Source organism: Falco cherrug (genome assembly GCF_023634085.1).
Source record: "Falco cherrug isolate bFalChe1 chromosome 11 unlocalized genomic scaffold, bFalChe1.pri SUPER_11_unloc_3, whole genome shotgun sequence".
In the NCBI taxonomy this organism is placed as follows: Eukaryota; Metazoa; Chordata; class Aves; order Falconiformes; family Falconidae; genus Falco; species Falco cherrug.
The window spans coordinates 264,367-278,346 of record NW_026599272.1 but is presented as its reverse complement, the minus strand read 5'-3'; the positions used below and the strand labels follow the sequence as shown (position 1 = coordinate 278,346).

General features: G+C 64.4%; 2 protein-coding genes across 8 annotated transcripts; both read right to left on the bottom strand.

Moving 5' to 3' along the window:
• Window positions 1–17: 17 nt before the first annotated feature.
• Window positions 18–7,278, bottom strand: SYDE1 (synapse defective Rho GTPase homolog 1). Its single transcript, XM_055699929.1, is given in 11 exon segments — window positions 18–46; window positions 112–349; window positions 2,977–3,134; window positions 3,225–3,351; window positions 3,439–3,555; window positions 3,557–3,625; window positions 3,627–3,655; window positions 3,842–4,166; window positions 4,168–4,586; window positions 5,204–5,785; window positions 6,850–7,278. Coding segments are annotated over 11 exon segments (2,181 nt in total). The 5' UTR covers window positions 6,938–7,278.
• An 823-nt stretch (window positions 7,279–8,101) lies between these two features.
• On the bottom strand, window positions 8,102–13,864 carry LOC102046354 (macrophage mannose receptor 1-like). Of its 7 annotated transcripts, none has more exons than XM_055699944.1 (9): window positions 12,947–13,864; window positions 11,953–12,076; window positions 11,565–11,657; window positions 11,340–11,444; window positions 11,059–11,172; window positions 10,555–10,947; window positions 9,518–9,663; window positions 8,543–8,652; window positions 8,102–8,449 (listed from the first exon to the last, which is right to left on the bottom strand). In XM_055699944.1, exons 1-9 carry the CDS (start codon window positions 13,043–13,045, stop codon window positions 8,323–8,325), a joined length of 1,311 nt encoding a protein of 436 aa, XP_055555919.1. In that variant the 5' UTR covers window positions 13,046–13,864; the 3' UTR covers window positions 8,102–8,322. The 7 variants fall into 7 exon arrangements, with proteins under 7 accessions (XP_055555919.1, XP_055555921.1, XP_055555920.1 ...); XM_055699946.1 differs by having other exon boundaries at window positions 11,059–11,115; XM_055699945.1 differs by having other exon boundaries at window positions 11,565–11,633.
• Window positions 13,865–13,980: the final 116 nt, after the last annotated feature.

The following is a 13,980-nucleotide window of genomic DNA, read 5'->3' as shown; positions in this document are numbered from 1 at the left end:
GGAATGGGGTAGGGGGGTCACAGCAGCACCGCCGCTGCCCCCACCGCTGGTGGCTGTGCAAAGAGCACCCCCAAAGTGGAGGGGTGCAGGTGTCCCCCCACCCCTGCTCACCCGGCCAGGCCTGCAGCAGGTAGTGCAGCACCTCGATGTGTCTCTTGAAGTCCACGGCGCTGGCGATGTCCTCACTGTGGCCGTAGCCGCGGGTGCCGGTGCCGGGATGCCGGAGCTCCTGGTTCTGGGTGAGCAGGACAGGCCCGAAGCAGACGGCAATGTTCTGCGCGTTCATGCGGTTGAAATCGTGGAAAGAGGCCACCAAGCTCAGGTGGTCCAGGAGCCGTGTCAACGTGGCCTGAAGGGGACAAGGTGGCATCAGCAGGGACATCCTCTAATGTCACCTCGTCCTCTGATGCCACCTGGGAGTCCCACACCCTCCCCAAAGAGCCCAGGGGATGTGGCCGGAAAGAGGCCACCAGGCTCAGGTGGTCCAGGAGCCACGTCAACGTGGCCTGAAGGGGACAAGGTGGCATCAGAGGACGAGGTGGCATCAGGGGACGTCCCTGCTGATGCCACCTCGTCCCCTGATGTCACCTCGTCCTCTGATGCCACCTGGGTGTCCCACACCCTCCCCAAAGAGCCCAGGGGATGTGGCCGGAAAGAGGCCACCAGGCTCAGGTGGTCCAGGAGCCACGTCAACGTGGCCTGAAGGGGACAAGGTGGCATCAGAGGACGAGGTGGCATCAGGGGACGTCCCTGCTGATGCCACCTCGTCCCCTGATGTCACCTCGTCCTCTGATGCCACCTGGGTGTCCCACACCCTCCCCAAAGAGCCCAGGGGGATGTGGCTGGAAAGAGGCCACCAGGCTCAGGTGGTCCAGGAGCCACGTCAACGTGGCCTGAAGGGGACAAGGTGGCATCAGAGGACGAGGTGGCATCAGGGGACGTCCCTGCTGATGCCACCTCGTCCCCTGATGTCACCTCGTCCTCTGATGCCACCTGGGTGTCCCACACCCTCCCCAAAGAGCCCAGGGGATGTGGCTGGAAAGAGGCCACCAGGCTCAGGTGGTCCAGGAGCCACGTCAACGTGGCCTGAAGGGGACAAGGTGGCATCAGAGGACGAGGTGGCATCAGGGGACGTCCTGCTGATGCCACCTCATCCCCTGATGTCACCTCGTCCTCTGATGCCACCTGGGTGTCCCACACCCTCCCCAAAGAGCCCAGGGGATGTGGCTGGAAAGAGGCCACCAGGCTCAGGTGGTCCAGGAGCCACGTCAACGTGGCCTGAAGGGGACAAGGTGGCATCAGAGGACGAGGTGGCATCAGGGGACGTCCCTGCTGATGCCACCTCGTCCCCTGATGTCACCTCATCCTCTGATGCCACCTGGGTGTCCCACACCCTCCCCAAAGAGCCCAGGGGATGTGGCCGGAAAGAGGCCACCAGGCTCAGGTGGTCCAGGAGCCACGTCAACGTGGCCTGAAGGGGACAAGGTGGCATCAGAGGACGAGGTGGCATCAGGGGACGTCCCTGCTGATGCCACCTCGTCCCCTGATGTCACCTCGTCCTCTGATGCCACCTGGGTGTCCCACACCCTCCCAAGAGCCAAGGGGGATGTGGTGGCAGATGGGCCATGGTGCCACCGGGATTGAGCCACGCAGGGAACGCGGAGGTGGAAATCCCTGGATACTGGGGGGATGTGGAGACACACACCCCCCCCACCCCACCCCCCCCAAAAAAATGCTCCGGGGGGTTGGGTGGGGGGAGGTGACAGGGGGACATGCCCCAGCGGTAAACAAGGTCTGCAGGGGCGACTTGGGGTGGGGGAGACCCCAGGGCTGAGGGGCAACTGGACCCCCCATTAATCCCTTGCTACTGGGCACCCCCTTTTTGGTGCTGGTCCCCCCATTTTGGTACTGGGCACCCCATTTTTGACACTGGGCACCCCCTTTTTGGTGCTGGGCACCCCCTTTTTAGCGCTGGCCACCCCATTTTTGGTGCTGGGCACCCCCTTTTGGCGCCGGGGCACCCCCTTTTGGCACTGGGCACCCCCTTTTGGGCACTGGGCACCATCTTCTGGCACTGGGTACCACATTTTTGGCACTGGGCACGCCCTTTTTTGGTGCTGGGCACCCGCTTCTGGCCCTGGGCACCCTCTTTGGGGCACTGGGCACCCCCTTTTGGCGCTGGGCACCCCCTTTTGGGCACTGGGCATCCCATTTTGGGCACTGGGCACCCCCTTTTGGCGCTGGGCACCCCCCTTTTGGCGCTGGGCACCCCCCTTTTGGCACTGGGCATCCCATTTTGGGCACTGGGCATCCATTTTGGGCACTGGGCACCCCCTTTTGGCACTGGGCACCCCCTTTTTGGTGCTGGGCATCCCATTTTGGCACTGGGCACCCCCTTTTTGGTGCTGGGCATCCCATTTTGGGTACTGGGCACCCCCTTTTGGCACTGGGCACCCCCTTTTTGGTGCTGGGCATCCCATTTTGGGTACTGGGCACCCATTTTGGGTGCTGGGCACTCCCTTTTGGCACTGGGCACCCCCTTTTTGGTGCTGGGCATCCCATTTTGGGTACTGGGCACCCATTTTGGGTGCTGGGCACTCCCTTTTGGCACTGGGCACCCCCTTTTTGGTGCTGGGCATCCCATTTTGGGTACTGGGCACCCATTTTGGGTGCTGGGCACTCCCTTTTGGCACTGGGCACCCCCTTTTTGGTGCTGGGCACCTGGTTTTTGCCACTGGGCACCCATTTTGGGGCACTGGGCACCCCTTTGGGGCACTGGGCATCCCATTTTGGGCACTGGGCACCCCCTTTGGGGCACTGGGCACCCCCCTTTTTGGTGCTGGGCACCCCCTTTTGGCGCTGGGCACCCCCTTTTTGGTGCTGGGCATCCAGTTTTTGGCGCTGGGCACCCCCTTTGGGGCACTGGGCACCCTCTTTTGGGTGCTGGGCATCCCATTTTGGGCACTGGGCACCCACCTTCTCCACGTCAGGCAGGCAGTCGAGCAGGGTGATGGCCTCCCGCTCGGCCGGGGGGCTCCGGGGCGCCCGCTTGGCCATGGCCTCCAGCACGATGTGGTAGAGCGTGGGGGTGATGAGCGGCGTGGGCAGCTCCCGCAGGTAATCCTTGAGGATCCCTGCGGGCGAACAGGACGGCGTGGGGCCATCAGCGCGGTCCCACGGCGCGCGTGGGGACCCGCAGGGCACCCCAGGGGGTCAGCACCCACCGGTGATGACATTGATGTCGGGGTAGAGCTGTTCCGAGAGCGTCACGGCCGCGCTGTCCTGCTCGAAGGCGTCGCGAAGCTCTTTCTTGACGGCGGCCGAGCCGCAGAGCCGGTACAACCCCACCACCTGCCAACGGGGACCCCGTCACCGCAGTTTGGGGGGGTTTCACCCCCCCCATCCCCCCTACACCCGTCACCCTGAGTCCCCGCTCACCTTCAGGCCGCGTTTCTCTATCTCGGCCACGCATTTCTGGATGAGCAGGGGCACCTTGGTGGGTGACTTCTCCCTCTCCACCAGCTGGCCCAGCTCCACGCCGAAGACACGGGGCTCCCCGCTCGCCAGGATTATCCCATTGCTCCACCAAGGTGAATTTGGAGTAGAGGACACCACGAGGTTGCAAACCGCACCGCCAGCTGCTGAGCCCGGCAACCTGCGGAGCCCAAGGGTGCCATCAAGGTGCCAAATCACCAAAATCACCCAAACCAAGCCCACCCCCCAGCCTGGTACCCCTGAAGATGTGGGGCAGGACCTGAGCTGGGTAACCTGCAGAGCCCAAGGGTGCCATCAAGGTGCCAAATCACCAAAATCACCCAAACCAACCCCCGGGGCTTGGTACCTCTGAAGATGTGGGGCAGGACCACCGTGCCGTGGCAGCAGAGACGGTTGCGGCAGGAGGTGGGATCCCAGGAGAAGATGATCACCTTGAGGTGCTGAGCACCCTCCAGCTCCAGGTTGAAGGTGTGGTTGAGGCCAAGGAATGCCGTCTTGCAGGGCAGCAAAGCTGTGCGAGCCCGGTTGGCCGCATCCACTTGCAAGACGCAAAAAACCTCCCGGCTTTCGGTCCGTGGCGGCTTCAGGTCCTGCACGCCGTGGAGGTGGACGCTCACCAGCCCCGAGATGTGCTGCCCGCACCGTGGTGGTGGCTCCCCGCAGCTGTAGGGGGTGGAAAGCGCCCACATCCAGCCCGTTGGCCCCATCCTCCGTTTCGGCACGTGCCCCGGCTTTAGCCGGCAGTTCCGGGGAGTCACCGTCGCTCAAGTAGCCACCTTTACCGGCCACTTTGGCTCGTGGTAGCCCCGGCCGCGAAGCCACGCTGCTGTCCAGGTGGTAGCGGCTGATAACGTTGCTGGATTCCTTGCGGGATTCGCAGGGTGAGGTGCCACCCTCCTGGCCGCGGGGACGGGGGCTGCGGAGGCTCAGCTTCCTCCGGAGCTCTGGAAGTTTCTTCATCTTCATGGAGAGGCGCCGGACGGTACCGGGAGACTTGACTTTGCTGAGCGAACGCCCCTTCTTGGGGCTGGCGGGGGGTGAGGGGATGGTTGGCCCCGGCCCCGAGGTGACGCATGGGATCGGCATCTTCCCTGGAAAAAAGGAGTGAGGGGGTTCTGTGGGGGTGCTGGGAAGCCTGGGGGGGGACAGGGCTGCTCCCTGGAAACTGCTGTGGGGCAGAGAGAGGGTCCTGTGGGATGGGGTGAGGGTGGTGGGGTCCTGGGGGAAGGGAGAGGGGAGGGGGACTGCAGGGTCTGGGGGATGGAGAGAGGGACCACGGGGTCCTGGGGGAAGGATGGGGACCGCGGGGTCTGGGACACATCCTTGGGGACAGGGACTGTGAGGTTCAAAGGACACTGGGGAGACTGGGAAGGGACAGGGACCACTGGCCTGGTCCGATGCCCTCCTCTGGGGGACAGGGACCATGGGGACAGGGACTATTTGGGGACCAGGAAGCCTCAGAGGGGATGGAGAAAGGACAAAGAGAGGGTGCAGATGCCAGGACCACGGTGGCCAGGGGACACCCTCCGGGGTGGGGGGGTGACAGGAGGACAAGGGCCGTGGGGGACCCCCCTCCCCCCGCCCCGTAGCTATGTCCCACCCCTCACCACAAGCCTGGGGGCTGCCGGCTCCCGGCTGGGTGGGCAGCACCAGGGCCATGCCACAGAGGGGTCCACAGCACCCCGGGGGGGGGGGGTGTCTCTCCTACCTGTCCTGGGGGGTGACTCCCCACTGCGACCCCCATCAGCGTCGCGGCTCCCTCCGCCCCACGACTTCCAGGAGCTTCCAGCCTGGGGGTCCTCATCCTCGGGGATGGGGTTGTACCAGATCTCCCCCTCGCTGCCGGCAGCACCGGCATCGGCCTCAGCACTGCCACCAGGCTCATCCTGCCCTGGTCCCGGTCCCTTCCCCGATGACAGCACCCAGTGCCGGCTGCTCCGCTCCAAGCTCTGCAGGTAGGCGCCGTGCCCGGGGGTCTTACCAGGACCACCCAGCTCTCCGGAGCCGTTCACCGCCTCCGCTTCCTCTGCCAGCTCCACGGCATCCTCACCCCGCTGCTCCGCGTCAGGCCGGGGGCTGCTGCCGGTGCCAGGGGGCTGGGGGCTGCTGCCGGGGCTGGGGTCTGGCTCGCTGGTGTTTGCCGGATCCACGGGGGCTCTGGGAGGCAGCGGCCGCCTCTCGTCGCGGCCCCCACAGGAGAAACGGGCCCAATTCTGCCTGCGCGGTGTCACCAGCTCCACCGTGGCCACCTCAGGCTCCACCGAAGAATCGGGGCTCGGCAGGGGGGTCTCTGTGGGAAAGAGCCGGGCTGAGCGTGGGGGTCCCCAAAACACCAGTGGAGACCCCACTGGGGCATGAGGACCCCTCTCTCACACCCCCCACCCCCACCCTGAGCACCCCACCGAGCACCCCCCACCCCACAGCCCCTTGCCAAGCGGGATTTCCGGATTTCCAGTTGTTTACTCCCGGCCGGATCTACGACCGTGGGATTATTTTTTTTTATTCGGGGGGGGGGGGGGGGGGGGGGGCAAAGCTGGACCCCTCTGCACCCCGACAGGGACAGGGCTGCACCCCAATGGGGGCAGGGTCCTGTCCCCCTGCACCCCCCGGCTCACACGCACAGCTGGGTCCCCCCAGCACTGCACCCCAATTTCCTGCACCCCCCAATTCATTTGTGCCCCCCCCCAGTTGTCTGTATCCCTCCAGCCTCCCCTGCACCCCTCTACCCCAAGCACCCCATCCCCCTGCAGCCACAGCAGGGTGCCCCCCACCCCAGGCACCCCATGGAGCCCCCCCCCAGCTCCACAGCAGCCTGAGACCCCCAGATAAGTGGGGTGGGGGCAGCAGGGACCTGGGACACACACACACACACACATTCCTGTAGGGCTGGGGTTATGGGGGGTCCCTTCCTTGGGGGGGCAGGAGGGGCCCTGGGGACAAAGGGGGGGCCCTTCCCTTCGCGGGGGGGGGCATAAGGGACCCCAGGTGATGGGGGTCCTTCCTCGGCGGTGGGGGCCTCCTTGGGGGGCCCCTTCCTGAGGGGGTGCATAAGGGACCCCAGGGCAATGGGGGGGTCCCCCCCTCGGGGTGGGGGGGTGATGGGGGGGTCCCTTCCTTGTGGGGGTCCCCTTCCTCGGGGGGGGCGAGCACAAGGGACCCCGGGGCAATGGGGGGGTCCCCTCCTCGGGGTGGGGGGTGCACAAGGGACCCTGGGGGGGGGTCCCCTCCTAGAGGGGGGGAGGTGAGGCACTCCGGGGGGATGGGGGTCCCCTCCTCGGGGGGGGGGGTGCCTAAGGGACCCTGATGGGGGGGTGCGTGAGGGACCCCTGGGGGTCCCCCCTCGGGGGTCCGTACCTCCGTCCTTCCCCTCCGGCTTCTTCCCGCGCGGGCGGTCGCGGCCCCTCAGGCGGGAGAAGGTCCGGCGCAGCAGCGGCTCCGCCATAGCCCCTCACCCCTCTCCGGGGGGCTCCTCACCCCGCTGGGCAGCGCCCCCGGCCCGGCCCGCCCCCCCCCGGCCCGGCGCCCACCCCCCACACCCCCCCCGGGCTGCCCCGTCCCCTCAGCGCGGCGGGGCCTGGAGCGGCGGCGCCGCCATCCCGCGGCGCGAATTCCTGGGATGCCGCCGGCGGCGCTGCCGGGAGCTGTAGTCCGGAACCGCGGCACCCACCACCGGGAACGACCCCCCGGGACCGGGAGGACCCTCCCCCAGCCGGACCCTCCCCCAGCCTTCCCCCCCGGGAACTGAGGGGGACCTCCGGGAGGTGCCTGCCCCGGGCCTGCGGCCCAGGGTGAGGGGGGGACCTGAGGGGTCTGGGGGGTATGTAAGGGGGTCTGAGGGGGATTGAGGGAGATCTGAGGGGGATTGGGGGTCTGGGGGGGTATATAAGGGGGGCTGAGGGGTATGGGGGGAGATCTGAGGGGGATTGGGGGGCTGGGGGGTATATAAGGGGGTCTGAGGGGTATGGGGGGAGATCTGAGGGGGATTGGGGGGCTGGGAGATATGTAGGAGGTCTGAGGGGGTATTGGGGGGCTGGGGGGGTATATAAGGGGGGCTGGGGGGGATTGGGGGGCTGGGAGCTATATAAGGGGGTCTGGGGGGGATCGGGTGTCTGGGGGAGTATATAAGGGGGCCTGAGGGGGATCGAGGGATATCTGGGGGGGGATTGGGGGGCTGGGGGGTATATAAGGGGGATGGGGGGGTATTGAGGGAGATCTGAGGGGTATCGGGGGCTGGGAGGTATGTAAGGGGGTCTGGGGGGGTATTGACGGGCTGGGGGGTATATAGGGGGGGTCAGGGAAGTATTAAAGGAGATCTCAGGGTCATTTTGGGGAGCCCTGCATTGTATCTGGGGGAGCCTGGGGAGTACTTGGGGGTCTGGGGGGCATTTAGGGAGCCTGAAGGGTGATTGAAGGGATGATGGAGGATTGTGGGGAGCCGGGGGGTCCATGCCTCTCCCCCGGCATCCTGCATGTGGCATCATCCCCCAAACCACCACTGCTCTGCTGAAGGACCCCTAAACCAAGAGTCACACTGCACCCATCCGGCCCACACCATCAGGGGTCCCCCGCCCCACGCAGCCCCCCGCCACATTGCTGGAGCAACGCCTCACTCTGCACATGCGTTTATTGCCCTGCAGGGAACCCCCACTCCGCCCCGTACCCCGAATTTTCCCTGGAGATCCATCCATGGACCCCAAATGGATGTGCTGGAGGTCGGAGCTGCATCCTGGAGTGCTGCAGGTGGGATGTGGCAAGCGGAGAGGGGCTGGGGAAGACCCCCGAAGGGTGGGGGGTGCTGTGGGGTTCTCTTGGGGTGTCCTTGCGTGCTCAGGGGTGTCCCTCGCAGACCCAGGGGAGCTGGCTGGTGCAGGGGTAGTCGTACCACTCGCCGTCCTCCCTCACCGCCGCACAGTTCTCCTGGTGGCCACCGTTGGGCTCGTTCCTGTGCCACCAGCTGCAACGAGGAGGGGGATCAGGACATTTAGGGGGGTCCCCCCCGCATCCCCAGGCCCCCAGCCCCTTGTCCCCAGCACCCACAGGGCTGTACCTGCTTTCCCGGGGTAGGATAGTCCCGTTCGCTCGCTTCCAGGTACCCTCGACCTCCTCATCCCTGATGCCGAGCCAGGAGGAGCTTTTCAGCATCGTCTGGATGTGATCCTGGGGGCAAAGGCAGCATTACCCCATTGCAGAGCCCCCCCACGACCCCCTGCCCACCCCCGGGGACCGTAGGGGACAGCAGGTCCTGGTGGCAGGTAGGACCCGATGCTATACCCCCCCTCAATACCCCACGCCTCCCCACTGCTGACACAAGCTCTGCCCTGGAGTGGGGGGGTTACAGGGGGAGTTTGGGGGTTTTGGGGGTTGGAGAACAGTTCAGAGGAGATTTGGGGGTGGGGGTGGCAGGGGGAGGGCCTGTCTGGGGTTAAGGTTGGGTTATCTGTGGGTTGGGGGTCACAGTAATAAAAAATGAGGGTTAGAGTTAAAGTTAGAGCCCTGTTGGGGGTCTGGGCTAGCTTAGGGGTAGGTCAAGTCCTATAAATAGACGTAAAATTAAGTTTAGGGTAGGGCTAGTATTAAAATTACGGAGAATCGGATTAGCGTTAGGGTTAACGTCGGGGTTACCGTTAGGGTCAGGGTTCTGGAAGGTTCAGATCAGGCTTAGGATCAGGATTTTAGGGCTCGGGATGGGGTTAGGGATAAGTTTGAGCTGGATTTGTTTCAGTATTAGGGTTACAGCTCCGTTGGGAATGGGGTTGGGGTGAATCGTAGCAATATTAGGCACCAGAGTGGAAATTCGGGGTTAAAAGGACAGAATTTGGGTAAAGCTTTGGGTGAGGGCTCAGCAGCACCCACCCATGGGCCAAAATGGTGTGTGGGGCGACCCCAGACCTGGCCTAGGGTTCAGGACAGGGTTCACACGAGGCTTCCAGCCGCTCCCCCTCCCCTCAAAGCCCATCTCAGGCCCCCCAGTGTTCCCCCTCCCCATCCCCCTTCCCGGATACCTGGATCCATCCCTGCTCACCTTCTCCTCAGCACCATCCACCTCCAGGAGCTGCGTGCCCAGGACCGAGCAGAACCGCTGGGCGTTCTCCCAGGAACTTGGCGTCTTGGAGTAGAAATAGCAGGAGTTCCTGAAGTAGGTCCAGCCTTTGGAGCAAGGGGGACAGCCTGGGGAGGGGGGACACCCAGAAAAAGAGGGGTTACCCCCTAGCTGGGGCTGCGAGACCCCCATAACGTTGGTGCAGAGAGCATCTCCCCTGGGGTTAGTGTTACAGCTGGGTTACGGTTAGAGCCCTGCTGGGGTTTGGGTTAAATCCTGTATATTTGGGGTTAGGACTGGGTTAAACTGAATCAGAATTAGGTTAAATCCTCTATATTTATAGGTTTAAATTTGTATTTATCTTATTTATTTAGGATTCTTGCCGGATTAGGGTCCCACTGGGGTTTGTGTTTGGCTTTAATCCTATATGTTTAGGGTTACAGCTGGGTTGGGGTTAGGCCCACGCTGAATTTTGGGCTAAATTAGGATTATCTTCAGTCCTAGATATTTAGGGCTACGGCTGAGGTAGCGTTAGGACCCCACTGGGAGTAGGGCTTCGTTAGGATTAATTTAAATCCTATATATTTAGGGTTAGGGCTAGGTTAGGATTATCAGGGTTTGTGCTGGATTAGGGTTAGTTTAAATCCCACGTATTTAGGGCTACAAATTAAGGCCCTGCTGGGGTTTGGGCTAGCTTAGAGTTAGATAAAATCACATTTATTTAGGGTTTGAGCTGGGTTAAGATGCCATCGAGGTTTGACCTCAGGGTTAGGTTGTCTGCATCAGGATTATGCATATATTTAGGGTTAAGTCTGCATCAGGATTATGCCCCCGTTAGGGTTTGGGCTCGGTTAGGGTTGGGTTAAATCACCCTAAATGTAGGATTGGCTTATGTTTAACACCCTGTTGCAGTCTAAGTTTAGCTTTAGTTGCATCCCTGCCAGGTTAGGCCTGGATTTCAGCCAGCGCAGGGGTTAGGCAAAGCCCTAAATATTTGGGATAAAGGTGCCGGCACTGACAGGAGCGGGAACAGACGTTGTCCTGGCTCCCGTGGATCACCCAGCGGCTCCACTGGCGGTTCCCAGTGTAGAGCATCACCACTTGCTCCTGGTTGTTGCCATAATTGAAGTAGAGGTTGTAACCGGCGAGTGCCAACAGCCCGCCGTCGCGGCATTCCCAACGCTGCAGCCGGCCGTCGGCGCGGCATGGCTCCAGCCTCACGAAGGCTCTGTTTTGCCCACGGGTCGCCGTAACGCAACGCTGGCTCTGCCAGCCCTGTAGCTGGCCCCCTTGTAGCCACTGGAACTGTTGTGCAGCCGCCTCGGGCTGGCAAGCTGTCGCTATCAGCTGGTGGCCACTAGCCGCCACGCACTTGCGGTGGTCTTCGTTGTACAGCAGGAAGGAGCGGGAGGCTGCGGAGAGGTTCCCAGTGAACCAGGGGGGACACGTGGGGGCTGGGGGACACGTCCCTGGGGATCACAGCGGTAAAGCGGGGGGGGGGGGGGGCAGCGAGGGGTACACACCCACGTTGGACAGCTGCTTCTCCTTCTCTGCCTCCAGCGCTGATGTCAGGGCTGTAACTGCGGGGGGACATGGGGACACAGGCGGGTCACCACAAGGCACAGGGTGTCCTGGAGCTGGTGCCGTGGCAGGGATGGGAGAAGGGCTGGTGTGGAAGGGTGCTGAGCACTCGGAGACCCCCACAGAGACCCCCAGCACCCCATTAACCTTCCCTCTGTCCCCCAGTAGTGCCAGCATCGCCACCCCAGTGCTCCCCTGAGCCCCGCAGAGCCCCGCTACTCACTGCGCTGTGAACCGATGGTGAGGAAGAGGATGTTCATCAGCACCGAGACTCCCAGCACCGCAGCACCCACCAGCACCAGCTTCTTCCCGGAGCAGCACCGTGACGCTGGGGAGGGTGGGTGAGTGGTGACCGGCTCCCAGTTTGGGCAGAGCTGGGTGCCACTGGTTTTAAACACAGCGTGGGTTTTTCCTGCTGACGATGCTCTTGCCCTCGCCCACGGCGTACCTGGGTCGGGCACGTGCTTCTGGCCTGGCACGGTGCTGGTGGGGTCCAGGGGCTCGTACAGGTTCTCCTCTGTGGGGCACAGGGTGCTGCAGGCTGGGGAGGGGGGGCACTGATGGCACTTGTGGGGGTGCCCCCCCCCTCCCAGTGCCACCATCAATCCTGGGCACTTCCCTGGAGCATGAGGGTGGGAGATTCCCCCCGGTGCCACTTCCCTGGGGACCCGGTATTGGGCACCAGGGACGAGGGTGCCACCACCCACCCTGGGATCCTCCCTTGGGCACTGGGGACAGAGCCAGGGGGTGCCCCCCCAGCATTGTGAGACCCCAAAAGGGACGGGGGACTGCTGGGCTCACCCCCACCCCATCCAGCACCCCAGGGTGCTCCCTACCTTCCCTGCCGGGCCCCAGCACCGACACTTGCCCCTGGCCAGCTTGGCTGGACTCGAGGTTGCCGTACATCGTCCCTGTGTCACCAAAGTGCTGTCCCCAAGCGAGTGTTCCCACTGATAAAGCCTGTGGGAAGTGGGTGACGGCGGGGCCGGGGGGGCCCGGATGCACCCTTACTCCAGGGGGTGGGCCTCAAAGGGGCCCCTGAGCACCCAGCAGTTCCCTCGCTGCACCCCAAAGCTTGGCGGGAGCTGGCACTGCCAGTGCCAGGCCCCACTGCGTGCTGGCAAAGACACCGCGATGTCCCTGTCACCGGGTGTCCCCATGCCCAGCCCAGCCCTGGCACCTGCCCACCCCGGGGTGGCCACACACCCACCCCAGCACCCATGGGTGAGCCGGGTGGTGCTGAGGGGGGTGCTGGGCCCCATGCTGGCTCTGGCCACGCAGGAAGAGCCGGGTGCTATCAGCACCCACCAGCCCTGGCCACAGCTCCCCGTCACCGCACCCGGTGGCACCAGGCACCCAGCGCCACTGGGCCCACACAGTGGCTCCCGTGGTGGTGCCGGCTGTCCCACCGCAGTGACAGCGAGCTGTGGCGGTGCCAGGTGTCCCCACGGGTCCCCCCAACCAGTCCCTGGCCTGGCAGGACCCCCACACCTGCCCTGTCCCCACGCGTGTCTCCACCCCCCCCACGCGTGTCCCGGGGGTCCCGCAGCCGCCAGGTGGCGCCGTCACGGTGGGAGAGGAGCCGCCGAGGGGCGGGGCTGAGCGCAACCCCCCTCCGCCCCCCCCCCCCCCCCCCCGCCCAGGAGCAGGGGGACACCGGGAACGGGGCAGACCGGGAATGGGAAAGCTGGGACCGGGGGGCAAGTACTGGGTAAAGCTGGTGAGGGGAGCCACGCAGTACTGCGGAGCTGGGGGAGCCAGTGCGGGAGGGGGCTGTACCGGAGGGGGGGGCGGGCAGTACCTGGGAGGAGAGGACGCAGGCCCACTTACTGGTGTGGTGATGGGTGTACTGGGCTGGGACTGGGGAGCTGGAAAGCTGCTACTGGGTGACCAGTCTGGCATGGGGAACGGCACTAGGGACTTGCCCATGAGGCCCTGTTACTGGTGACCCCGGCACCAGTACGGCCCAGCACTCATCACCGGTGTCTCAGTGTCCCTGGGGTGTCCCCAGTACCAGGGCGGGGGTCCCCCACCACCCTGGGGTCACCCTTGGGTGCTGCTGCTCCCCCTTCTCTCCTTGCACCACAGGTGGGACCCAGGACACCAGCAGCGCCAAAACTGTGCCAGGGCACTGGGACAGAATGGACACGGATGGGGGGCCGCAGCGCCAAGCTAGAGTCGGTGCCGGCAGCGCCAGCACCTCAAGGACACCTGTGGGGACACCCATGGGGGTGATTTGAGGCCACCGCACCGACACCCAGCAGATGCCACCGGTGCCAAACTGCCACCAGGCAGCCGGGACAGGGCAGGCACCGGCAGTGCCGAACCAACGCCGCAGTGTTGGGCCACAGCTGATGCTGGCAACGCCAAGTTGGGGCCACAGTGCCAGGACGAGGAGGGTGCTGGCAGCGCCAAATCGATGCCACGGTGCCAAGATGTGGCACCCACCAGCAGTGACAATCTGGGGACACAACGGCAGGACAAAGAGGCAGCGCCAAACCGATGCCGCGGTGCCAGGACCAGGCACCCACTGGCAGCGCCAAGTTAGGGACACAATGCCAGGACAAGGGGGGTGCTGGCAGTGCCAAACCGACGCCGCGGTGCCAGGACCAGGCACCCACTGGCAGCGCCAAGTTAGGGACACAAAATAAACACCAGGACTGGGCGGATGGCACCGGCACTGATTTAGGGACACAGCACCAGGACCAGGCAGGTGCTGGCAGCGCCAAACCAATGCTGCGGTGCCAGGCTGAGGCAGCCACCAGCAGTGACAACTTGGGGACACAATGCCAAGACAAAGGGGGTGCTGGCAGTGCCAAACATACGCCAGTGTGCCAGGACCAGGCAGCCACCAGCAGTGACAA

Coding starts and splice junctions, on each gene's coding strand:
- LOC102046354 (XM_055699941.1), bottom strand. CDS start 13,045: ATGGGCAAGTCCCTAGTGCCGTTCCCCATGCCAGACTGGTCACCCAGT. Junction 11,173..11,339: donor CACCATCGGTTCACAGCGCA/GTGAGTAGCGGG, acceptor CCACGGCACCAG/CTCCAGGACACCCTGTGCCT. Junction 10,948..11,058: donor GAAGCAGCTGTCCAACGTGG/GTGTGTACCCCT, acceptor ACCTCTCCGCAG/CCTCCCGCTCCTTCCTGCTG.